Raw genomic sequence first — 26,904 nt, 5'->3', positions numbered from 1 at the left:
TCCCACTCCTCTGAGGTTGCGCGCGCGGCAACCCTGCAGCCGTGCGGGCTGTGCTCAACGCCTCCTAGAAAAGGCCGTGCTCCGTGCGCCGATTTCATGGTCGTGCGCTTAAATGAACTGCGCTCTAGCCGGTATTCTGCTTTGCGCGCCTAAGCAATAAACGGCCCGCCTATACATTGAGTTCTATGGGAGATATATTGGTGGTAAAAAAAAACCAACGCTATAACTGGTCCCGCGCTAAAATGCGGTTGCGTTATAAGTGGTCTGCACTGTACAATGACTACCTTAAAAAAAATAGTTGCACTATTTCGTTCTTCAAATTTTGGGCTATTGACCCACGCATTAAAATTTAGAGTTATTTTGCCATTTTTGCACAATAGAGGCCTGAAACAATGGTAATATGACTTTTATTTAATTTTAATTAACCCCTGAAGTAACTGACCTCCAGAGAAGAGAAAGTAGTATTTGAAATCAGCATGAAAACCTTAAAAGTATCATAATTTTACTAAGTTGGCTGAAAAAAAAAAAAAACTTTCAGAACCAGGTTGCCTTCTCAGGATCAGCTTCGCCGCAGGGTCTTTAAAGTCGGCTTCACAGCAATACAGTCGTGTTATGCGGTAAAGCATACAAACGCGGTTTCCGGTCTAATTTTCTAGGGAAGAGGCGAGCATTACAATAGCGTATACAGTTAAACCTGCTTATAACGAACCTCCATATAACGAATTCCTGGATATAACGAAGTTTTTCTATTCCCCGCCGTTACTCCATAGAAACACATGTATTTGAGACCTCTACGTAACGAAGTGGCAGCGGGAGACCCCCTCGATATAACGAATTTTCCCCGCTGACAACCTAGAGATTTCGCCCCAAATTTTGTCATTTTTGCGCGAGCAGCAACCAGAAGCACCTTCTCCGCCACGACGGACTGCGAAGCGAGCGCACTGTGCGTGCGTGCGAGCGTATGCGAGGTGGGCCTGCATCCCTCGACCCGCCGATCTCGCCGCCGCGGGCGTGACCTTTCCCCCTCCTTTCATTCAAACCTGATCCTGCCGCTTGCTGCAACTGGCCTAGCCTGCCAAGCCGGTACTCCCCTTTTCCAGTTGATGTTGCCGATGTGCTGGCAGACGCTGTGACACATCACACTCGATGAGCGTGGACACGCGCTGTCAAACGCTGGCGGCGTGTGGAAGCGCCGCTGCAGAAGCGAGTGAAGTGACCTTCGTGCTGTTGTCGATCGCTTCAACGCAAACTGAGAGCCGAGAACGCACAGCACGCACAAAGCTACGAGCTGTCGATGCACCTACACTGCCTAGACTCTGCCCCAACGCAGATCACTTTCAAGATACGGCCCGCGCGACCGCCTGCCGCCGCGCAGTACGCAGTTGATGCCAGAGTACAGTACAACGCCGCCCACTACTCCCCCCCCCCCCCCTCGCCGGTGCGTCAAGCGCAACGGAAGAAGGGCGCGCGAGATTTAGACGCGGTCGTCGGATCCCCTCGCACTTTTTCACTCGCATATACAGCATACGACGCGCGGCGACCGCGTTATCGCCCTTGGACTTTATACGGAACATCTATGAGCCAAAACCAATTTTAGGGCCACAACGCGTCATAGACACCATCTTTGATAGCAAATACGGATCTCAAGGGCCACACTTTTGCTGGCGGAAAACGAAAATACGTCATCATAGTTGTCGCTCCCGGCACTTTGGGCGGCCAGTGCTATCGTCCAGACACCAAGCCAAGCGACATGAAAAGTCAAAATGGCCGCTCGGGCCGGCGCGGGGTGGCAGTTCGCAACATATGATGCGGGAACAGTCCCACAGTTGCGACACAACAGCGGGGTTACCAATGCATTGGGTTCTATGAGAGCTGTGCCAGGACCGGCCGTAAACGACGTAACAGCCGGGAAAACGCAGCACCCGGGGACGTAACAGCGGGGTTCTACTGTAACACTATACAACGCTACGACGCCATCGTGACGCTCGCCCTTGGTTTCCGATGCCCCGCGCTTGTGCGAAACGACACGCATCTACGCATCCAGTACCTGGTGTGACATTCCAAGGATGAGTGCTTTCGACGAAAACGGAAACGGGTGCGCGTTACAATCGAGGGCGCGCGTTAGAATTGAGTAAATACGGTGAGCGTTTCTTTTTCGAATTTTTGCGCCGAACCTGCATATAACGCAATCCTCTTTATAACGAAGTTTTTTGGGGAATTTGTCAATTTCGTTATATCCAGGTTTAACTGTACACTGCAATCAGAAATTGTGAGCTACTGTTATTGCTTGAAAATCTTCCTAGGCCAGACAGAAAATAGGCATTTTTGACGGGAGATGACGTGTGTTCAATGTATTCACTGCCTTTTAAGCATTGCCAAGACATGCTGCCACAAAAGGGGTCGATACTGGGGCCACCATAAGGGTCAGGCATACTGAGTGGTCAAGTTTGAATTATCCGGCGAAGGCCAATCTTAGGATCGAAATAACGAAAGTTTGGGCCCACAGAAATGCATGGGCACCTGCCGGGACTATCAGTCGGGATCGAATTAACTGGAGTCGAATTAACGGAAGTCTACTGTACTGTGCTAGCTTAAAAGAAGCAGTATGCTAGTTGTCATGGCCTACCTTGATGAGGTCATTAATCTTGTTGAGTATTCGCTCTTCATCCACGTTGAGTGGCTTTAGTCTTATTGCTGGTGGCTTGTCCTCGATAAAGTTTAACAGGTGTGACAGCTTGTTGTGGACTGTATCCTCAAGGTCGACCTGCAGCAAAATAAGCCATAATTTGCAATGAACAATATTTTCAGCAAACAAAAATTACGGCACTTGTGCAGAGAAATACGCTTTTCCAATTTGCACATGGGCCATAATTTTTCTTTTGTGCCTAACACAGTCATACAACATTTTAGAAGAACAAGAATCTATGTATACAAAGTCGACCGATTTTTCAGACACAGAGGTGGTTGAAAGAATGTCCTAGTATTTAATTGGGCTGTTCAAAAAAGCAAATTCAATATATTTTTTTTCTTTTACAGTGCCACAGTAAGGAAAACTCATTCAGAACTTCACTCAGTGACATAATATTGTTGCGCAAATTCAATTTGGAGATTTCTACCTACACAAAAGCCTTCCCCGTTTCGTCCAGTAAATGCACAGACGACCATGCAATCAGCCAGTAATTACTAGCTGATTATATTAGGACCCAACGTTGCTTCTATGGCTGCCAATCTAGTCTGCATGTGTAATGTCATTTCAGGCCTGACTGCCAATGAGGACCACTGGTACAAATACAATAGCAGCAAGATTTATGTGATTGTTTGCTAGTTGTCACCAGAATGACTGGTGGTGAATTTTTGTCATGGCCACACTGCTGAGACCGCTAAGTGGTGCTTTAAACAGGCATCAGCGACCAAAGGTACAGAATGGTGCAGAGCCAATGCATGTCTAATCGGAGTGGATGTTTGACATCCGGAAAGTTGTAAACCCTCTTCGCCATTGAAAGCAAGCATATAAGTAACAATCAAAATTGCGCTAGCTTTGTTCACACATGCCTACTTTAGTACACTGAGTCCAGAAAATTGAGCAACACACCCTTCGGTGTCCAAAATATTAGTCGCCATTATGCATTAGTTGTATAGAGAAAGTGGTGGTACAGCGGGAAAGTCTGAATGATCGAGCAGGTCTTAAGAAATAAGATGCTCAAAAAATATGTTGGTGACATGACCACATCCCAACAAGTCAGCCCCTTAAATACAAGCATTCATAACGAATGCTTGCCGATTTTCTCAACAGTTCAGAGAAGTTTCCTTAGTATCTTAGATATTTTTCACACTTCTATTCAGCCTCAGTTTGTCATAAAGAGACTGACAATTATGTTAACACTTCAATAAGGAATTGAAATATTCAAAGGAATTCACAAAAAAGTGCTACATATAATTATACACAAGGTGGCACTGTATCAAGAAACCTTGATATTAACACTGCAGTGTGTCCACATGATCACAAATTGGTACACGTAACTGAGCCTTTATTAAATGCTCTGTTTGCTTCAAACCCAAATTCAAACTGATTCAATATTGAGGTTCGACTTTGTATTGTTGCAGGAATGATTCAACATTTTTGAAAGCACAAGCCACCTGATGATCACCTAGAAACAAGAGATTATAACTTAAAAAGCCGGGGTTGTACTTTTTCCAGCATCTCTTCCGTGCTAGCATACAATTGCTATTGTGCTCATTAATAAATTATCAGCTTCAAGCAGAGACTGGATGAACATGACTACAGAATGAAAGATATCCATAAAAAATTTCAAATGGTATTTCCCCCATAATCGCTATAGCATAGTGGACAATGCAGACTGAAAGCTTTCCCTTGCACTAAAGAAAGAAGGCACATTAAAAGTCATTTGTTAGTAAAGCATGAAAAAGGGTGTGTGATATGGATCCCCAAATTCAACAGCATTTTGATAAATAAAGCTTGCCTCTGCATGGTGACGTGAGAGACATCAGTTGTGTGCAGCCAGATATACAACGTTTCACCACTCACCACATCCTCCATCTGCGACGCCAAGTGGAAAACCTTCCAGCCATTGGCTTTCTGCAGTACACCTTTCTGGTTAGCCAAATCATTAACGGTCTGCTTTTTGTCATCTGCATAATGAAATGAAACCAGTGTTATAAACACAATATATAGTGAATGCTCATTTGACATCTTTTCAATTATGAAAGCAAAAAGAATGTGAAAAAAGAAAAAGAAAAGAATAAGCAAGGTAGATAGTATGTCGAGCTATCGGACAAGCAGGGCTCGAAATGAGAGTTGGCAGGATAGTGACCAAAAATTTTGGCTCACTTTATTTCTTTATTAGATAGCTGTTGACTCAATAATCATGCTATGAAGCTTCAATCCCTCAGGATTGCAATAAATAATTACGTTACCTTTCAGTACGACCAGTTTAAAACATGGCTCAACTGCAGCACGGCTACGGACATGAAAAAGGAGACTATTCAAGTTAATGAAACATGACTTGGCGGTCTCGTGGCACCAGACTTCACTGACATGCACACACAATGAAAGTGCTGCCGGAAGCAGAGACCATTGAGCTTTCGATGGGACACGAAGGGAGAGCATTTCCTTGCGTTTCCAAGAGAAGTCCGCTATTAAAAGAGTCAATTCGGCAGCTTTCGATGACACAGTCAATGTATGGCCTTCAACCCCTACACCGATAGACTGGTGCATTCTTGAGTTGTATGTGATACCACGTTACCGCCATCTCTGGTTTCGTGTGTGACACGAATAATCTCTTTCTGTGTGTGACGTGAATAATCTTTTTCTAACAACCGAAGCCGTGTTGCACTTAGCACGTTTTGAACGGGTAGTATAAAAAGTGCTGTAATTATTTACTTGTGGTGCTCCGGAGGAATTGGGGCTTCGTACCATAATTATGGTACGAAGTCTCAGGCAAGTCACAAATTTTTCATGTGATCACTCCATCAAAAAAGCCAGAAAAGTACTCCAAAAAGTATAACTCATGCAACACACAGCCATGCATGAACTATGGCAATTTTTTTACCATGCCAGTGAAGTGATAGCTTTTTCGATTCGTTTGCAGCTCTTTACCCAATTGAGGTAGCTCAATCTGCATAAGAACACTCCTATTCTGAGGTCCCATTCAGTTTGTGACAACAGCAAGCACAGGCTAACCACCTGAAATAATCCCTTCTAAAGCACAAACTGTGACGTGCACTTCACTCATGAACAGGGTGTTGGAATGAAATGTTTTTCATTCTGGTTTTAGTTTCATTCCACTGAAAAAAGTTTTTTTCTGGTGCTGCTCCGAAATAATTTTTTTTAAATTTAACCGTAATGGTTTATAACGATTTTGGTTAGTATGCAAAAATTTACGAAGCAAAGTAACAATAAAAACATAGTACTAGTATTCATTTTTCTCAATAAGTGAATTCTGAATTCCGAGATCATACTCAGTGCCTTGAGTCAAGGCACTGAGCATGATCTCCGAAGCAGCACTTCACCGAGTGTACTCGCTGTAATTTCTGACCGCTGTTCCGATAATATGAACACAAACAAAGGATAAAACTTTGGTAACAAAGCATTGTACCTGTATAAAAAGAAATGATAAGCACTTAGCGCACAAGCCCTGGGTTTTGCTAAGTTGCCGAGTGGCAGGCTTAGATTAGTGGAGAACTCTACCGTCTATCACTCGCACTAACGCCTGCATGAGATACAACGCTTATGCGGACCCCTGAGATACGCGCTAATTCTGACGTTGCCTGACGTCGGTTGTTTCAGATTGCTGACTTTCCCCTCAAACTGAAAACCGATCAAAAATATTTCGGTTTTACTCCGAACCAAAAATATCGTTTTTTTTTCCCTTTTTGTTTTGGTTCCGTTCCCGACACACTGCTCATGAAGACTTAATTGTGAGAAAACTAAACAACTTTCAGTCATGCCATTTGGTGCACGTGACTAATGTGATCAGAAGAATGTACTATGCAAAACCACCTTAAATGCCCTTTAAATAAGCAAGCCTTCTATCAAGTCTTGATTGCAGCAAAAGGGTATTTCAATGGGCCTGCAAAACAAATGCAAAACAACTCTTACCCTTTGGCTTAACGTCAGTGTGCCTGATGAAATGATTTTGGCGTGTTTTCCAGTTGTGGGAGTAGCTTGTCAGTAGTGACATGCTTGGACGTTTGCAGAAGGCCACACACTTCAAGTCATCTGCAATGCAAACAATATTATTAGACAAGACAAGTAATGCTGCCTTCGAGCATTGCTGCCAAGCAATATGTTACTTTCATGTTAGGACATAACAGATTTCAAATTCAAGTTTGCCATCAAAGAACATTTTATCATGTAACCAATGACTGCTGGATGCATGCCCACTCCTCATGAAATGCCTCACATTGAGGCCTTTGAGGTATAATAAATAAATAAATAAATAAATAAATAAATAAATAAATAAATAAATAAATAAATAAATAAATAAATAAATAAATAAATAAATAAATAAATAAATAACCATTGCCTTCATTCATTTAACAATGCACTCTCTCTAATAACACTTCTAGCTATGGCCACTATATCAGTGCCAAGATCTCTCATACATGGTGAGAAAGGTGCTCTATAAAAACACATTTCACAAAGAAATTTATCTGACCAGTTTTATATAGGCAGACAGTATAAACAGTCAGTAAACCCTATGTGCTATTTGAGGGCAGCACAGTTGAGCCTCAATGTAACAAAGCCACAATTCCAGTTGAAAACATACATTAAAAATTTTGTTATAGTAAGGCTTGTTTCAGTAGTTCAAAAAACTTAGCCTCTTAGAACATATCTGGTAGGTATTTTTACGTAAGGTATTTATGGTATTTATGGTATTTATACGTAAGGTATTTATGGGCAAAATCACCCAAGAAGCCAGAGTGATAATTTTACATCTATGTGAAGCAACTATTTGTTTGTACATTATGAGTGTTATAAAGGGGTACTGACAATATTTCTGAGCCTTTTTTTTTTTCTTTAAATGAAGGTCCGGTACATCTAAGCCCCAGAAAAATTACTCTCAAGTCTAACAGCACTGTAAATAATTTAATATATGTATTAGCTTTTACACAGCTAGTTTCGGTTTTGTTTCAACCGCGTCGTGACATCATGATGCAGTATGTGGTCATGTGAGAGTGAGACACTGCGAGCTTTTCAAACTTACTCCGGCTTGCTCGGTCATCCTCTGAGCTGCTACATCAGCCCTTACAATGAGTACCAGCATACGAGGCAAGTGAGTGAGCCGGAGTGAGTGTCAAAATATGGCAATGTCCTACTCCAACGTGACCACATGCTGCGTCGTGATGACTTAACAGTGTCCTCCTGGGAAGCGAAACCGAAACTGGCAGCAGAAAAGCTATTACAGTTAAACCTCGATATAACAAACTCTACAAAATTGGCAATTTGCTTCGTTATATCAAAATTTCATTATATTGAAATTCGACCTTTCATGCAAATTAAGTAGTGACCAATAGATTTTCAAGGGGCCGCAAAATTTGCTCATTTATCGGGCTATCGGAAAAGGCAAATTTGAATGAGAATAAAATTTATTTTGTTGAATTCGAGAGTTGGCGCCAAAAGACACGGCTTCAGGCTGTGTCGACGACTTCTTCACATTGGTGATACGAAGCCATGCTTTCGCGTCCACTCCACCCCTGCAGCAGATAGCGTCGCCCACAGTGCATGAAAAAAAAGTGCTGGAAGCGGGGAGCAAATGCTTCATTTGCCTCTCACTTCAACGCATCTCCAAAACACGAAATTACACAAACTATAGTACTAAACGCACGGGAAGACAGCGTACATGATGTCATGCCATTTCGGCATGCCCTCTCTTTGCAAAAGCGGCAGATTACCTTTAAAACAGGCCATGCGGGCTATACATGCTCAGTCGCGCTGACAGCCATGCTCAGCTGTAGCCATGCTCAGCTGTAGCCGCACTATAAAACGAGACTCGCGCTAACCTGCCCGCCCTCGTGCGCGCTTGATTGTGTTACTGCATGCTCGCTCCCCCCCCCCCTTTCCCCTTGCTCGCGCAGGAAGACTGCACCCATCAAGCTACCATCTTTCTTGGCTCACCCTCGTAAGCTTTCATGCGCACCCAAAGCATACAGCACGCAAGGCGCAATAGGATCTTATCGCACTAGGACGTTATATATATAGAACATGACACGGCGCCGCTTCGATGGACGCTCTTGGTGGCACAGCGTGCGATTTGAGAGGTACATTCGCAAGCAGCTGCTTGTATTTCAACAATTTGACCATCAGTGTCCGTATAAGTTTCTAATTATTGTCTGGGTATTCCTTTGTGGCAGCAGTGAAATTTCATTATATTGAAATTGCTTATAAACACACTTCGTTATACTGAGATTCTAAATACATGGTGTCCTATGGACAAGAAGTTAAAAAAGTTAAATAATTTGTTTTATCGAGAATTTCGTTATAGCAACACTTAACTGTATATTAAACCATTTTTGGCACTCTGAGGCTTCTCACAATCTTTTCTAGAGTTTAAACTGAATAATACATATTTGATTTGCAAATCAAATTATTCGAGTATTCGCACACCCCCAATTAAGGCAAAAATTGTGGCTCGAGATTACTTAGCCAATTCGTGGTAAAAGACATGGTCTTGAATAGGGCTCAAGCCACAGAAATTCAAAATAAAGAGTGAAATATGTGAAGGTTCATTATATCTAGATTTAACTAAATGTGAAACAGTGATCATATTCCTCAAGGTGCTTTTGGTGCTAAAACACTGAACTGCTTTTCTTGTGTACTTCAGTCCACTTTCTTGTCGTTACCAAGTGAAACAGTGATGAGGGTACAGCACATTTTGAACGGTATTTCTAATGTTTTCGTATAGTTTAAAGTTAAAGTTATCTACCTTATTGCCTGCGTACATTAACCCTTTACAGCCAACGACCGATTTTCTGAATGCCTGAATTTTCGGACATGCCCGATAATTTGGACACCTTCGCGGCACCGCTACGTACCCCATAGAGAATGTACAAGAACATTTGAAGTTTTGGACGCAAAAATGCTTCGCCATCCAATTTTCCTGTCTTTTTGCCATCATCACAAGTCCGAAATGGCATTAATAGTAGCCATCGCCCTCGCCATTTTTATTATCTCGCCTCCTCGGATCGGCGCTCTCACACACAGATCCGCTGGCAGCTGTAGTCACCACCACGGCAATGCTAGCCTTTCGCTACCAAACTTCTTTCTGTTAGGTGCCGTGTTTTTCATTGAAACAATTCGCTGCTGTTAGCAATGGCGCCGACTCTGCCTTTGCAATCCTCGCCAATGTCCTGGAAGCTCGGAAAGCACAGCGCGTTGCATAATGCCGGTTCACAAAAGTCAGCTTCGCCTCAATACAGCAATGTCACGCAATGAAGCATACAAAAAGTGGGAAAGGGCAATTGTCACGGGACACTGTATGTATTCATTAATTATACATGCATGCACCCGCCGCCTCCTATCACAGTACGAGCACTGATACACCTAATAAATGTACTGGCAGGTCTTCAGAGCTATTTCGGATGTGCCTGTGGCGATTTGAGCCCTTGGGGGCAGTAAAAGGCATGCATTCGTTTTTCCGGACTGCCCATTTTTCGGACGCTTTCGCGGGCCTAGAGAGTCCGAAAAATCAGACATTAATATATACTAACAAACTGACTTTATTCAGACTACAAAAATATCATGTTTACATGACCACATGCAAGTAACAAGTGCGGCAGATAGTACTTCAAACTCATGAATGCTCACCTCCCCGTGAGAATTCCTTCTTGAGATTTTCCCGACTCTCCTTTTCAATGTCATCATCTCCATCAGTAGAATGGGTGTCCAAAAACTCATTTGCACAGCTGAGATAAAATAGGAAAACAAAAAGAATTTTTTTTTCACTGTCATGTTGTTTTTCATGTTTAACAGAACACTGTGAGAGTAGACAAGAGTTTCTGTTTCACAAAGTGATAACTCCATACCACTTACAGTAACTGCTTTCTTGGTTTCTTTCGTGGCGAAGCCTCCACTGTAGAATTTTGATGGGCAGGCAGGACCGAGGCATTTCCATTTGCTAGAAAAGTGCAAGCATAATGTTACTTACGGGCCTACAATTAAAATATTAGGAGATGCTGTTATTAGGAAGCTGTGTGCAAAGTGGTCACCCAAAGCAGGAACCCTGGAACCATGCACCAGTGCTTAACAATAACAATGACAAAAAAATAGCTTTTTTTCTTTACTCTTGCATGAAGCTGCTGATGCTCCAGAATAGTCACCAAAAGATTCAAGGTTTCTGAACACAAGGGACTGCTAAAATCTGATTAATTAGGCAGCCCCCAAAAAACTGATCTTAGGAAAAGTAATTTCATTGCATTTTACAATGCAGATGCATGGAAAGCTTATTAATATAATTTTGGTTGGTTCATTTTGTGTCTTAGCTCAATAGTATCTTCTTGGAATTTCGTGTTATTATAATTAACTTTGTGTTCTGATATACAGTCTGATATACAGTCCGATATACGTCACATCAACAGGAATCACAATTGAAATCAATGTCAAATGAACTGATATTTAGAAAACAAGTCACAGTAGGGAATGAAATCGCACTATGAATTAATGCAATACTCACGAGGTGTTTCACATGTGTCTGGAGGCTCTTGCTTGATATTGACTATAGGCAAGGACGATGACTTGGAGGCCTCTGGTAAAAGTGGGTCACTTGCGGTGCTACTGCTATTGCTGCTTTCCTGCTGAATGTCACTGCACAAAGAACACATTTCCAAGAAAAAAGAATGAGCCTTTAGCATGTGGAGCAATGCCAGAAAAATAAAGAACATCACCAATATATATGCTTCTTCTTTCTGGGGTTTTACGTGCCAAAACCAGTTCTGATTATGAGGCACGCCGTAGTGGAGGGCTCCGGATTAATTTTGACCACCTGGGGTTCTTTAACGTGCACTACAACGCAAGCACACGGGCGTTTTTGCATTTCGCCTCCATCGAAATGCGGCCGCCGCGGCCGGGATTTGATCCCGCGATCTCGTGCTCAGCAGCGCAACGCCTTAGCTGACTGAGCCACCCCGGCGGGTGCACCAATATATATGCTGAAAATTTGTACACAGAGAGGTCAACTACAAATTAAAGGCCAACTCCAACAAAATCTTTGACTGCATAAAAAGCCTAGCTTAAGATACCATAATTACAAAGGAGCCTCCGTGCAAAATTTGACACTTGAAATATGAGCAGAAAGTCATGAAAAGCTAGCAAAAATAGCAGTCTTTGATAACTAAAAAAGAATTAATGCCATTATCGTTTGCCGGATGTGACACATGACCTAATAGACAACTCCTCGGCATGACCTCCGAGACTGCAATGGTGCACACATGCAATCTCTGAGGCCACGTAGTTTAGTGTAAATAACGTGGCCACCGCAGGGTGCCGCGACAAGCCCTCTCGCTGTTGAGATGTTTGGACTACCACATACTCTGATTGGTCTCTGTAATTCATCTGGCGCGGTGACGCGAGCCCACGTGCGGCAAGCTGAAAAACCTGGGACTTGCATCATAGCAACACCACCAGGTGCAGTTTAAAGGATGCTAACAAAAAAACTATACAATTACCAGCTATGTGGCTTTACCAAGATTCGTTCAGTGGTATATACAGAGTAGACAGCTTATAACGTAAGGCACCGAAGTCGCGAATATCTGCACTATAAGCGGTACTGCACTATAACCAAAACAACGATTTTCAAGCCCTGCACGTATGCAAAACATGTAGACCAAGCATGTAGACACGCCTTGTACTATCGCGCACACATTGCGATTACGTTTTCGCCAGTGAGCTGGCGAAAACATAATCGCGATGTAGCCGGTGCTCTTCAGGCTTGACAGTTTTACACCGAGTCAAAAAGAAACAACTGTTTGCTGCAACCGCTGTGGAAAAAAACCGTGACCATTCGCTGCAACACTTGCAGCCGAAACCGCAGTCGCTATCTATTCGATCATCGATGGCGACTACGCAGTTTTTTAGGCATGCGGCGGACGCGCATACCGAGTAAAAACAAAACTACTGTTCGCCGCAACTGCTGCGGAGAAAACCGCGGCCGCTATCGACGCGATCGTGGATAACGACTACGCATTTACGAAAGCCCGTGGCCAACGCGGTGTTATGCGCAGCGGTAAAAGCAAAAATACAGGGTTTAAAGACACAAATAGGCTTGAAGCGTTCCGGCGTTGCTGTCATTCAGGTACGATTTCAACTGATGGCTGTGGCGATGCGGACTCTGCCGCTTCGTTTCGGTTGGACGCTAGCGCCGTTCTTGCTCTCTTGCGTCGCACATTTGCGGCGCTCCTCGCTCACCGAGCTCCGAAAGTTGTCCAAATTAACCGATGTGCGGCCAAATAAGTCCGAATTAACGAGAGTTTGATTGCATTGAATAATGCATACGCTGGCCGGGAGCACACACCTTGTTGAGAAGTGTGCTCGCTGCCGCCCTTGTCGGCGGAATTTTTCCCGCGAAAGCGGCATTATAACTGGTATTTCGTCTCACCCGACTGCACTGTAAGCGGTATGTGCACACATGGAGTTCTATGGTAGGGTAATCGGGAGTCAGAAAAGGCCACGTTGTAGCCAGTTTTGCACTATAAACGGTTACATTATAAGTGGTCTATACTGTATATATATTTACTATACCGTAAGTAACCGATTCTAATGTGCCCCCGAACCTAATGCACACCCAATTTTCGCAGGCTTAAGCAAGAAAATAAAAGTGCACTATATGTAACGTGCTGCCCATTCATAAAAGAAAAATAAACTCAAACCTTGTTATAACGAAACGAGATATAACGAAATAATGGATATAACGAAGTAAATGAAATTTCCCTTGAAGACTCCACAGAGATCAATGTATTTAAAACCTTGTTTTAACCAACTGAAATTGTCTAGTCAATGGATATAACGAACTAGATTAGTCTCCCAAATACCAGACCATTGCAGGCTAAGTAAATCGCTTTCCACGGGGTTCGGCATGCCATGGCAGTTCAAAACTCCGGTGTTGAATATGTCATTGAACAACACTGGTCTTTCTTGCCACCGCGCATAGCTGCGCACCTGCGCACAAGCAGCAGCTCACTATCGCACTTCTCCACTGACCTCTCTCTCTTGAGCGTGCCTGGCTGCTTGAGACATGAGGCAGTGTAAAAGGTTAGTGCATTCCCTTTAACTGCACAGCGCACCACACAGCTGGACGTGGCCTTGAAGATCTCCCCGGTGCAACCTCGGGGGTCATGTGCATGCCAGCACGAGTCACGCTATGCTGCGCAGCGGTGTGAAAGATTCGAGAATTCACTCCTCTCTTTCTTTACAGCGCGCCGTGCAGGCAGCCACAGCTGGGCCTGGCCTCAGAGATCTCCCCGGCGCAATATCGGGGGCCCAGGCCACAAAATTCACTTCTCCCTGCGGCACGCCGTGGCCTCCGAGATCACATTGGCACTGGTGCAATCTCGGAGGCCACGAGCCGGCCAAGCCAAGCTGGCGCAGCGAAGTTCGCTTGCCTCGTAGATCACACAGCGCAGCGCTGTGTTGTGTGTGCAATGAGCCAAGTGGAAAGCGGACGTGAAATACCACCACAATGGAACAGAAGGCAGCTATCTAAAGGCTGTCGCATCAGGTGCCAAGTCGGGTGTTGCGCAAGTCAAAGATTTTTTGTTGTTTTATTCAAATTTCATCACATGTGTGGCTGTGTAGCGGTTCGTCGGGCCACAAAGCAGTCTTCTTATTTCGATGTTAACAATTGTGCACCCCATTGGGCATGTATTGCATGAAATGACAATAATGAATATAACAACGTAACAGATATAATGACGTAATCTCGGCTCCCCCTACAACTTCATTACAACAAGGTTTGAGTGTATAGCATGCCCCCCCAGTCTGCGATGCGAAAATTTAGAGGTGCAGAATTTATCTTCACAAATTGGAATTAGTTTTTCTTTTTATGAGCTTTCATAAGGAAAGCAGCGCGCTTTCATCGCCACGTGCGCTTCATTGGCAACATATACCAAGCACATAGGGGCAGTATTTTCGAGCTATCACTTTGATGGCACACTCCATCAGCAGAACAGGAGCGGAGACAAAGAGCAGAGAGGAGCAGCGCAGTAGCGCAACCTGAGTGCGGCTGCTTGGTCCCTCTTCGAAACATTGCACGCACTCTGAGAGCAGGTGCGAGGGTGTCAGTGTTTCACGTAATCAGATTGTTTGCATTCCCACGGTGATTATCACGCCAACTTCAGTTTCTCAGCTATCCATTGGTGCCGCATACTGAACCAAAACAATAGAAACACAACCAAAATAAAAGGATATGATGCATGTGCATCACGTGACGTCCTTTGCACCCTGCTTCTCACACGAGAGCAGCTCAAAATGCTCTCGACTGCCTTCAATGTCGACAAACTGCTCCTGTTCTGCGCCACTGGATCACAGCACACCTACTACTGTTTGCCCACTGGAATGCAGTTACTCTTGAGAGAGCACTTTGGGGATGCTTTCGAGTGCTCCTGTTCACCCAACGAAATGCGCCATTATAGATACTGTACTATCCTTCTCGCGAGACTCTGCATAGGACTTGTTGAAGTACAAATCTGACAGTGTTCCTGGCACTGTGTGCAGATAGCGAGCTTGGCCAATTACGCCAGAAATACTGGAGGTCAATTATGCCAATGCATCTGGTGCAGAGTTGCACGAAATCTGTGTCGTTCTTCTCTATGTACCTCGTCTAAGGCTGGTCTTCCAGAATTTGAACTTGGCAAAAGGAAGTGCATGTGCTCGAACTGGTGGGAAATTAAATATGCACCACTGAATAGGCCTAGCACCAGTCCGCTTATTTTTCGGCAATTGCTAGCTGACTTGGCTGCAAATTATTGCTTTGTTTATGTGCGCCACTACACAGAGCATAATCTGGGCCGATCTCTCTCGCGGATACTCCCACTTCCGCAAGATTTTGCATGACGACCAGCGCTGGGTGAGGCATCTACGAGCGACAGCCTTCTTAAAGGGGCCCTGAACCACTTTTTGTCGAACTCGAGAAAGGCGTTCGAAGTGAAAATACGCTATTTCAGAAATACCTCGCTGCAAAAAGTACTTCAATGCGTTACGCAGAAGCAGAGTTATCGGCAATCAAACATGGCCTCCGCTGTGCTCCCGTTCCTTCTTCAATGCCTAGCACTGCGAAGACTACGGCAAAGTGAGGCATTGCCACAACGCTCTGCCTTTGAAATGTCACCGTGGCACAGAGTTAAGATTTCATTGTGGATGTTAACGTAGACGCCACGACTTCAGATTTTGGTGCCCACGACGCGCTAAACGTACGCCAAACGTGGTTGCCCTCAGTGAGCCACAGTGCGCTTAGCCAGTGGACTTGTGACGGCACCCCGCAGCGACCAATATGCTTTATTACAAAATAAAGCACACAGAAAAGAGTGAGGATCATGGCTTCTGTTGTAAAGAAAGAGTGAGAAAAAGATGACTTTGCACTCCACTTGCAAGTGGAGTGCGACAGCAAAACTTGGCTGAGATGTTCACAGCAGCGTATGCAACCCGCAAATTATGTTATTTCACCAAGGCCGAGGGGTAGTTCAGGGCCCCTTTAAGGGGCGAAGTGGGTTTTAAAAGCCTTCTTTAAAGATTCCTTTGCCGAATGTAATGGAACTAAACCACCTTGTGCAGTTTTTGGGGCTTATTAGAAATATACAATCATCTTTATAATATGCCAATAGTTCTGAAGCTATTCAAAAATAAATTGCTATTGTTTCCAGGAACAATAGTACTCACCAAAATATTGCCTTAGGCACATAGCTCGATACTAGGAAACGTAAGGTTCACAGTGGTAGGAATACTTTTGTGGTATAACAAGTATTAACAACTGAACAACAGTTTAAAGTGTTGTGTTCAATACATAGCAATCATGATTATTTAATGTACAACCAAGAAAAAAAAATTGAGAACCAGAATTTGAAAATCTGCTCCTACCCTTGCATGTGCATTATGCATTGGCTTACATGCTGTAATAAAAACTATGACTCTAGGTGCCCTGATGGCTGAGATGTCACTCCTGAAAGATTGCACGAAGGCCAAAATTGGTGTTTCGTGCAAATGCAAAAAAAAAAAAAAGAAGGAACAACGCTCATCTTTAATTGAATACTACAACAAAAATTATTGAAATACATTCATTGCTAGAAAGTTAGTAGCCACCAGGTATATACTAACTCTACCTAGAGCTATACGAATACTATTTAAAAAAATATGTTTTTGACATGGTGCCCAGCGTGCTGTTGTAGCACAGTACCAGGAGCGCTGTCGCTTGTAGATGCCAATGCGTCTGGCGCTACTTACACAAAATCTTGTGAAAGTATCCCTGAAAGTGATTGTCAAAGAATACTGCCCCACATTGTTGCCACCATTTCAGTAAGCAGAAGAGAGAGGAAGCATCAGTGTTCCTACATTTCTGCAACATTTCACATAATATGCTCTGCAAAATGAACTACAAGGAGATCCTAGGGACATACCTTGCAGGTTTCGGTGAAGAAGTAGTTGAAAGTGATGCAGGTGCTTCAGAACGAGGACTGGCAGGCTCCGATCCAGGAAGCGATGCCATGAGGTTTTTCTTTACACTCAGGTGGGCACTAAAGGCAGAACGGAAATGTAAAATAATATATGGAAACAGCGAACAGCCAAAACAACGAGGGATGATTCACAACAAAATGTCAGTTTTCAGGCAACAGTGCCTATCTTATAGGGGTGTGTGAATAATAAATTTTCACCTTCAAAGCAAATTCAAATAATGAAAACCAAGTGAAAATCGAATCAAATATTTTTCGAATGTTTTTCGAATGCGAATACTAATATTGAAAAAATGCAATTTTTCACCAACCAGAAGTACAAAAAAAAAAGCATGTTTACTGCACAGCAAATACCAAAAATGAAAATTATGCTTTGTGGTCAACAAAACTATTTAGTACAACACTTTTGCTTGACAATATCATAACTGCAGTTATTTAATGTGGTCATGAAGGGAGGATAGCTGCTCAACATGCTCAGGGAGCAGCGACATCCTCCTGCATGTCACAATTCCTCCAGACACCGAAAAGAGCTGCTCACTGGACACGCTAGTGTCTGGTATCAGCAGGTTGCCTCTTCGCAGGCCAATCCAACAGCAGGCACCGTGCTTACGCCACCACTCACCATGGATCTTCTTTGTGGCCCAAAATTTCACCATGCACATATCTTTCAGCCTGTGCTTTCACTGCCACAAGCAAGTGCAAATTGCTGCTGATCGAAGTCTTTCAACACCGATTACGTGGAAGGAGCCTCTTCAGAAGCTTTCATTTTTGAGGACACATATGGGTTCTTGGTGTTGAAATTGTCCTTGCTTCCTCTAAAGCCAGGTTTTTAATCCAGTTTGCTGTTGAAGCATCCTGGTGGTACTCAACTACTGTAGAACGAGGGTCTAAAAACATTGCCAAGCTTGCTACTTGGTCAAATTTGTAGTTCATAAACAGAGTTTTTAAGCATTTAGCCAGATAAGCAGCAGACACAGGTGTTTCCACCTGGCGGCTGGTGTTGTCCAGATGCATGAAGAGGCAGCCCAGTGTGGGTACTTGAGCTGATAGTTTCGGGTAGCCATAAGCACCAGCAGAGGCCTCATGACAGTGCTCCCTTCTTGCCTTTGATAGGCTTCACTGCAATACAGTATGTCTGCTTCGCCACATAACACAACTGTACTGCAACAAAGCTGACTTCAAAAAAAAATGGGGAAAAAAAAAGAAAAACAGCAACAGCAATTTTCGTATAGCAAAGGTGCCTATCGAATCGAATCGAATATGGACTGATTTGAATCTTCGCACACTTCTACTATTTTATTTGCACAGGGTGTTCCGGCTATTGTACATTACAGACGACTCTTTAAAGGAACATCTAATAGGTATTCAAAACAACATAATGTTAAAGTATCACCCACTTCTTAAGGAAAAAGTGCTCGATGTGGAGAATTGGGAAGTCATATAATGGTAAACATGAGGTGCAACAATATTATTGCAGAGGTCTTTATGTAACACCTGAGCTATAAACAGTCCCGAGATACTAAGTTGGTGTTCCAGTGAATTGTACTACACAAAAAATAAATTGATCCCACATGAACTCTTTTACTAGGGTTCACATGAAAGCCTGCCACAAATTTTCATAAATATGCTTGAAGATACTGCTAGTAGCCAAAACATGCTGTGGAATATGTTACACGCATTGTAATATTTTTGCTCACTATGCAGCTTTTGTTGAGGACAGCAACAGTGTGTTGATAAACCATTTGACATGAAGCATAACTGCGAGTTGGCCTAGTTGGAACAGATTCATTTTTCGAAAAAAAAAAAATTGACATTCTGGTATTCTCACTATTTAGAAGCCGCCCCAAGTCAGGCACCAGGTGAGCAGCAAGAAGGGAAGGCTTACCTTTCAAACGTCCGCTTCCTCAAAATGCTAGGACGGGGCGAAGTGTTGTGATTCGGTGGTGTTGAGCTGTGTGTAGGTGAAAGCAGATTTGATGGTGTCACACAGCTGTAGGGCTGCGCAGGTGCCGAAGATGGCTGAGAAGTGACCACACCATCGCTTCCGGAGTTACTATGCGCCGTCAAACCTGCACACAAATGACAATTTAGAAAGTCACAATGCGATATTCAGCAGTATTCAGATAAGGAGATGTCCCAAATGTGTTCCCATCCTATTTAGGTGAACAGGTGAACTACACAGCTCCCTGTTCTGCTCCACTGCAGTTTTTGTGTTCCAACATACAAAATGCCACAACCACTAAGCCTGCACAGTAGGTCATTAATGTTTACTATTGCTATTAGAGATTGAGAGCTTGAGAGCTTCCCAATGCGGCTGCGCAACTGCATTTGGGATGACGATGAGGATTACAGTCAAACCTTCTTATCTCAGAAGAAAAACTTGTTATACTGAAGTCTCATGTGGCACGAAAACAGCCTCACTACTATATGCCATATTCGTTACGTGCATATCTGTTGAAATGTAATAGCAGTAAGACAATTTTTTTATTTACTTCATTATATCCGATAATTCATTATAGTATCCATGTTTGTTGTATTGAGGTTTGACTGTATTCCCTGTATGCACATACTATACAAGTGTACATACCTGTGGACGTGAAGCCTGTTGGCTGCGCGTGCAGAGCACTGTGGGAAACTAGCTGCTGCTGATGTTGCTGCTGTTGTCGGCTGCTCATTGAGTCCACTGCTACCATGAGTGGTGCGCGCACCGTTGTGGCCCCCAAGGGACCGGAGCCCATTGCTGAGCTCAATGGTGAGGCTACGCCCAAAGTAGCTGCTGCTCCCAACGGCTGTTGTGTGCTAGCCAGCGGCGGAGGAACAGCAACGGCAGAAGGCGTGGCCTGACCAGTCCCAAGTGGCACTGCGTTGACAACTTGACCTGCTGCTGCCCCTATCACACAACAAGGTAGTGGGATGGACATTCAGGCATTGGTAAAATTTTGAAATAATATTTGTCAGCTCACACAGATACCATACAGGTATCACACATGTCCAAGCACTGTCCTACTTCTTTACAAGTACACTTGAACTTCATTATAACGAGACAGATACATTGAACGACCGATTTTCCGGATGCCCGAATTTTCGGACACCTTCACGGCACTGCCACGTAACCCATAGAGTCAATGTATAAGGATGTCTCAAATTTCGGACGCAAAAAGCCTTCGCCATCCAAAATGGCAATAATAGTAGCCATCACTGCCGCCATTTTGATTATCTCGCCTCCTCAAATCGGCACTCTTGCACGCAGAACCGCTGTGCTGTAGCCACCACCGTGGCAATGCTAGGCCTAGCTACTTCGACGTTCGCTGCCAAGCTTCTTGCTGTTTGGTGACGTGGTTTTCACTGAAACAATTCGCCACTGTTAGCAATGGCGCCGACTCCACCTTTCTAATCCTTGCAAATGGCTTTGAAGCTCGTTAAGCACGAAGCGTTGCACAATGCTGCGTTCCGAAAGTCAGCCTCGCCTTAGTACAGTTGTGTTACGCGGTGAAGCATACCGAGAATGAGAAGGGGCAACCGTCACGGGGCACAGTATGTATTCCTCAATTATACACGCGTGTACCCACCGTCTCCTGTCGCAGTAAGAGCACCGATACACCTAATAAGTGTACTGACAGACCTTCAGAGCTATTTTGGACGTGCGTGCGGCTATTAGAGCCCTTTGGGGCTGTAAAAGGCATGCATCAGTTTTTTTTTTCGGACTGCCCGAATTTTCGGACGTTTTCGCGGCCGCTAGGGAGTCCGAAAAATCGCACGCTGACTGTATAACGAAATAATGGATATAATAAAGTACAGTAGAACCTCGTTCATGCATTCTGGAAAAAAATACGAGAAAAGCGTACTAACTGAGAAAACGTAAGATCCGAAGTAACTAAAAAATTTGACAGACTCAACTGTATTTGACATCTACGTAATGCGAAGCGTTGCCCGAATCGTTGTGCATGGGACATGAGAAGCTGACGCGCGTCAAGCTGGTGGGGCTTCAGTGGCTGAGACACGTTTTGTTGTTTTCTTATTGCGCAGTGTTTAAAGACAGCGACGCTGAATGCAGCCAAACCAAATGTGACACTCACATATGTGGGCACGCTTGACTTTCACGTGTCCCCTGACATTGTTTTTTCCCGCGTGGCCTGTGTCTTCTGTAATTCGGCTTCGTAGCGTGGCTTTGTGCCGGCGGCGGTTGGGGTGGTTGCAAGACTAGTACGAGAGATGGCACGAGTGTTGCGCTGCTAACGCCACTTAACGGCGGGGTTACTCAGGTGCAGAAGGGAGAAGGCGGTGCCTCTTTGGCTGGTGACAGGCCAGCAGCGTAGACATACCGCGCATCCTCCGACACGCTTTCTGCCAGACCGTCTCCCGAGACTTCGGAGCGGGACACGGGAAGGGACGAACACGATCATTTGAATGCGCCGTCATTCGTGTGACTGTACACGCCAACGACTAGGCGTTGGTTTCCAGCATGGGGCAAACATATTCGCTCGCTATCCGGTCGCAGTCAGTTAGACCTCCTCAATTTGTCGTGTGCCCATCGGCGTAGTAATTCGGCTAGCAGACATTAGTGTATGAAAGGTGCAATAAATGCCCTTTTGATCGTTTGCACTACTGTGTTGTCGTTCCTTTGTCCTAAGAGCATGTTTGAGACCCCACACACCATGCAGCCTTCAGCAGGGAATAGGGGCATGTTTGGATTATCCCCTACTAAAAGCGTGCAGTATGCTACCAATGGCACTACGCCCCACGCGCTGTAAAACAGATAGGTGAAGATGCTCATCGCAATAGGTTTGGCGGCGATAGCTGTGAATCAGCGTGCAACAGCCTGGGAGGAGAATTGCGGGTACCGGAATAAGAAACTGAGCGTGCGCTGGCATTTTCACATGCGACGGGTGGGTGAGTATTGCGGGGAAGCTGATGCGGCGGGCGGCTACCATTTTAAACTGACTGCGCCTCGCGCCTTTTTTGCTTACACGACATCTCGCGGCCGGAAAACGTATATGATTACAGTCTGCAGCAGGGAACGGCAGTGCGTTTGGGTTATCGCCTATTAAAAGCGTGCAGTACGCTTCCAACAGCAACATGCGCTGTAAAAAGATAGGTGAAGATACTTATCACAATAGGGTTGGCGGCAATAGCTGTGAATGCGGCGTGTGATGAACCTAGAGGTAATTTGTTGGCACCGGAATAAGAAAATGAGTGCGCACTGGCATTTTCACGTGAGACGGGCGGCAAGTACTGCGGTGAAGCTGCCGTGGCAAGCGGCTATATACTGTTCTTGATCGCACGTGCATCACGCATTTGCTTGTTTGCATGGGCCGGAAAGCGTATGATACGATTGCTGTTTGGCGATGTACTAAATTTTGTTGCCGAAAAATCTTGTTTTCTGGGAATGTACGAACTTGTAAAAAGTAAGCGCAAGTCTATTGGGGCATTCTTTGTATTTTCAATCGCAAACGTTGGCGCCGGGAAATCGTATTTAACGGGATCGTATCAACGAGGTTTTACTGTAAATGCAATTCCTCTGGAAATCCCCATGGAGATCCGTGTATAGTCAACGTCCAATTTTTCAGACTACCTAGGGGCCGCGAAAAAATCTGGAAAGAAAATATGAATGCATGTTTTTTATTGCCCCAAGGGCTCAAATTGCCCCAGGCACATCCAAAATAACTATGGAGGCCTGCCAGTACACTTATTAGGCGTATCGTAGTTCGTATTGTGCTATGAGGCGGCGGGTGCACACGTGTATAATTAAGAAATACACACCGTGCACCCTGACAAATGGCCCTTCCCACTCCAAATATGCTTCACCGCAAAACTTTGCGTATGCTTCACTACGTAACACTGCTGTATTGATGCGAATCTGACTTTCGGGAACTGGCATTATGCAATGCACTGTGCTTTTCAACTTTCCAAGACAATGGTGAGGATTGCAAAGGCGGAGTCAGCGCAATTGCTAACAGCGGCGTATTATTTAAATGAAAAACATGGCACCGAACAGAAAGAAGCTCGGTAGCGAATGTCGAAGTATCTAGGCCTAGCGTTGCCAAGGAGGCAGCTACGGCTACCAGCGGATCTGCGTGCGAGAGTACCAGTTCGAGGAGGCGAGATAATCAAAATGGCGACCGTGGTGGCTTCAATTAATGCCGTTTCGGACCTGCGGTCATGGCAAAAAGTCCGGAAAATCGAACCGGCGAAGGTTTTCCACATCCGAAATTTCAGACTCTTTTATACATTGCTCTATGGCGTACGTGGCGGTGCCGTGAAGGCGTCCAAATTATCGGGCATGTCCGAAAAATCGGGCATCCGGAAAATCGGTCGTTGACTCTATTTAAAACTCTATTTAAAACCAGATTTTAACAAAGTAATGTTGTTCTGCCAATGGATATAACGAACTATATTCGTCTCCGAATCCAAAAATAGTGAACGTTGCGCACCAAGCAAATTGCTTTCCACTGGGTTCCGCCCTCGTTTGGCATGGCAGTTCAAAATTCCCATTTCGAATACGTCGTCGTGCGACACTAGTATTTCTCACTGCTGCGCATAGCCGCTCATACCGTGGCCGTACACATGCAGCACTTCACTCTTATCTTATTGCACCTCTCTCTCGCTGTGGCATGTAAGCAGGCGAAGCTAAGCGCACCCTCCAAGATGACTATCTTGAAGACCCCACTAGCTACACCACGCCACATACTGACGATGATCCTTGGGTGCAGCGTGCTAAAAACTAGTGTCTTCTCTTCTCTGTCTCCCACTGCGGCAAGCCACGGTGGCTGACGCAGATATGCGTGACCGCCGAGAACACGTGAAACCGACATGTGCAGGCCAAGCCAATCTGGTGCGCTCACACAGCAGAGCCACGGGGCCACAAGAGAAGGCGGATCAGATCGTTTCACTTTCATGGGCTGAATGCACCTGCATATACGGTGGATAGTGTTTCTGGCGCTGTGCCAAGCTCTGGTGGCTGTATACTTCGACGGGTTCACGAAATCTCACGAACGTGAAACTATTAAAATCGTGGTGGTCGCCCAAGAATACCCCCCAGCTGCATAGTTGCCGCACAGTGTTGTATGCCATGTGCTGCTCGAACATGACGAACTAGCTGTTCCCTTCAAGGGCGCCACTTTTTTGCCAGTTTCACTACAACATGAGCAAGCCAAGTGGGAAGTGGAAGTGAAAGACCATCATATTGGAACAGAAGGAGGCTATTGTAAAGGCTGTCGTGTAGGGTGCTAAAAAGATGCATGTTGCACAAGCCAGAGAGCATTTTCCTGTTGTTTTACCAAAGGTTTTATTGCGTACAGCTGTATAACGGTTTTGGCAGGCCGCAAAGCCATAGTCTTCATTGCATGTTTAAAGTTGTGCACAACATTGGGCATTACAGTGGAATCTCGTTGATACGATTCTGCATAATATGTTTTTTTGTCTTTTCCCAATAATACGATTTGGTTGGATAGTACGTTGGATGATAAGATTTTCACGATTTATTTTCCGGTTCCCAAGAAGATTGTATCAACGGGATTCCACTGTACTGCAGTAAAGTGAAAGAGTCGATGCAACAAAGTATAACAACAACATATAACAAAATAATTTTGGCTTCCCTTTCAACTCTGTTAAGACACCGTTCAAGTGCATTTAATTGCACAGCTGCATTACCAAAAACGCACTGAATTTACCTATGTATGCTGGCTCCTAAGGCTTGCGGTGTACCACTCCGACAGCCTATTTCAGCCCATTGCATAATGACATCTGCTAGTGGCCTCTAGTGCCAGCCAACTCCTTCATAATCCTGCAGATTTTCTAACCTCATGTCTCAACGTCTAATTCATTCACCCTTCACTGACTCCTTTGGCACAAATTCCAAAACTCTTAACAGACCATTAATTATCGTTTCTATGCATCACATAACCTGCCCAGCTCCACTTATCCTGCTAATTTTAACTAGAATAACAACTTCGCACATTGGCTAAGTCTAATCCATAATGTCGAGATGAGAGGAACGATGCGACCTTCGGCTGGGCCGGCAACGAACTAAGTGCCCGGCGCTGTTTATTGTCATGGTATACACGAATGGAATGGAACCACTTCAGTGGCGCCCTCTGTTAGAGGGGTAAACAGCGTTAGTGGTGTTAGTGGCACCACCGTGGACTAGAATGCAACGCAACACAACACAACCTACCCATAATGCCTATCTCTCACCATAGGCACATCATTTTCCCCGCCCTCACTTGTGGTGCACTCCTTTGCATGCTTTCAAGTTTACTTGTTATCATCGAAGTTTCAGCCTATGGGTTACTACTGGTAAATGCACTGATTGTACATTTTTCTTTTTTTCCTCAATGACAATGGTAAACTACTGTTCAGGACTTGAGAATGCCTTCTGCATGCAATCTAACCAATTTTTATTCATCTGGAGATTTCCTTCTCACGATAAAGGTTTCCTGTGACTGTCTTGTGCTGCACTGGGTAAGTACTAACAAAACAGCTACCAATGACTGCTAACAAATCACCATTGGTCCCATCCTTGTATCTTGTGGCTTAAATAGCTTGGCCCTCGTTAGCTGGGACAACCTGTATGCACACATTTGTGCTTCCAGTATGTGATGCACTATGTTTTGGTAAGGAGAGCAGGTGGTGCACTGTGGTAGCTGGTTGCAGAAACATGCCACTTCACTTGTTAAGTGGTAAATAAGCTCAGATGTGCAGTACCTCCGATGTAATCGTAATATTTTTGGGACATAAAAGTATGAGACTTGATCTTACAATGAATTATGTGACGCTTACCCATACTTTTCTTTCATATGTGACGCACTATCTTTTGGTCATAAATGCAAGGAGTGAAAAATCTCTCAGCTTCCGTAGCATTGCCTGAATTCTCATTCCCTTACCAAGGCTATTGAATATAATGTCATCAAAATCGGTGTGCACCAGGCTGAGCATGGCACTAAACGTACTTGCACACGAAAGCCAGGTTCTCTTACCCATGGTAGGCACCACAGTTGATGCCAAGGAGTTGGCACCCAGAGGGCTGGCAGCCCCAAGGGAGATGGCGAGCCCAGAGTGGTGGCAGCTCCGAGAGCCGGAGAAGCACCCAGTGACAAGGCACCTATGTGCGTCGCCGTCGGCTGCGGCTGCGACAGCTGAGCCTGCTGTTGTTGCTGCTGCTGCTGCAGAGGCTGTGGCGGATGCACCACAGTAGTTGCTGATGAAGGCATGGCACTTCCAGTCACCAGGTGCGGCCCTGTACAGGCATCCAGACGAAAGGTTCAAGGAAATACTCGGAAACAGCATGCAGATTTTTTACTCATGCATGTTGTCTGCCATATGAATCAGGGGGATGCAGGACAATTCTAGGAGTAGATAACTGGGTAAGTTGGAATGCGTTCATGATATAGCAGAGCAGAAAAGAAGGGACACGAGTGCTTTCTTTCAAGACGCATGAATGTAATATAAGTCAGTCCTCTTTACCTAACAAAGAATGAGTGATTGTATCTGTATGGTCCTTATTAACTCTTTCCCTACTATGGGGAAAACAGGTGTTTTTTGTATGTTACGGCAGATATTTTTTTCTGAAGGAACTACTGCACTAATATTTATTGTAATACATAAAAGAAAGCAAAATGAATGCACTTTTCACTCATAAAAGCTTTATTAACGAGATGTCATAAAAAAAGATATAAATTGATAAATCTAGATTGCACGATAAAACTGAACAAAGTTTGTAAAGACACGCTT

General features: G+C 44.5%; 1 protein-coding gene across 1 annotated transcript in view; it reads right to left on the bottom strand.

The window, feature by feature from the left end:
• Positions 1-26,206, bottom strand: part of LOC119442061 (histone deacetylase complex subunit SAP130-like) — a 32,371-nt gene extending 6,165 nt beyond the window's left edge. The window contains exons 1-10 of the mRNA XM_037706779.2: positions 26,151-26,206; positions 19,763-20,065; positions 19,061-19,244; positions 17,122-17,238; positions 11,193-11,323; positions 10,553-10,637; positions 10,328-10,425; positions 6,620-6,739; positions 4,547-4,650; positions 2,627-2,764 (exon numbers count right to left, since the gene is read on the bottom strand). Coding sequence (XP_037562707.2) covers positions 2,627-2,764; positions 4,547-4,650; positions 6,620-6,739; positions 10,328-10,425; positions 10,553-10,637; positions 11,193-11,323; positions 17,122-17,238; positions 19,061-19,244; positions 19,763-20,065; positions 26,151-26,154 — 1,284 coding nt within the window. The 5' untranslated portion in view covers positions 26,155-26,206. The remainder of the gene's footprint in view (positions 1-2,626; positions 2,765-4,546; positions 4,651-6,619; positions 6,740-10,327; positions 10,426-10,552; positions 10,638-11,192; positions 11,324-17,121; positions 17,239-19,060; positions 19,245-19,762; positions 20,066-26,150) is intronic.
• Between the last annotated feature and the right edge of the window lie 698 nt (positions 26,207-26,904).

The sequence above is a fragment of the Dermacentor silvarum genome, chromosome 2 (assembly GCF_013339745.2).
Source record: "Dermacentor silvarum isolate Dsil-2018 chromosome 2, BIME_Dsil_1.4, whole genome shotgun sequence".
Taxonomy (NCBI): Eukaryota; Metazoa; Arthropoda; class Arachnida; order Ixodida; family Ixodidae; genus Dermacentor; species Dermacentor silvarum.
Note: the sequence above shows the minus strand (reverse complement) of the source record. Positions and strands in the feature narration are given on the sequence as shown.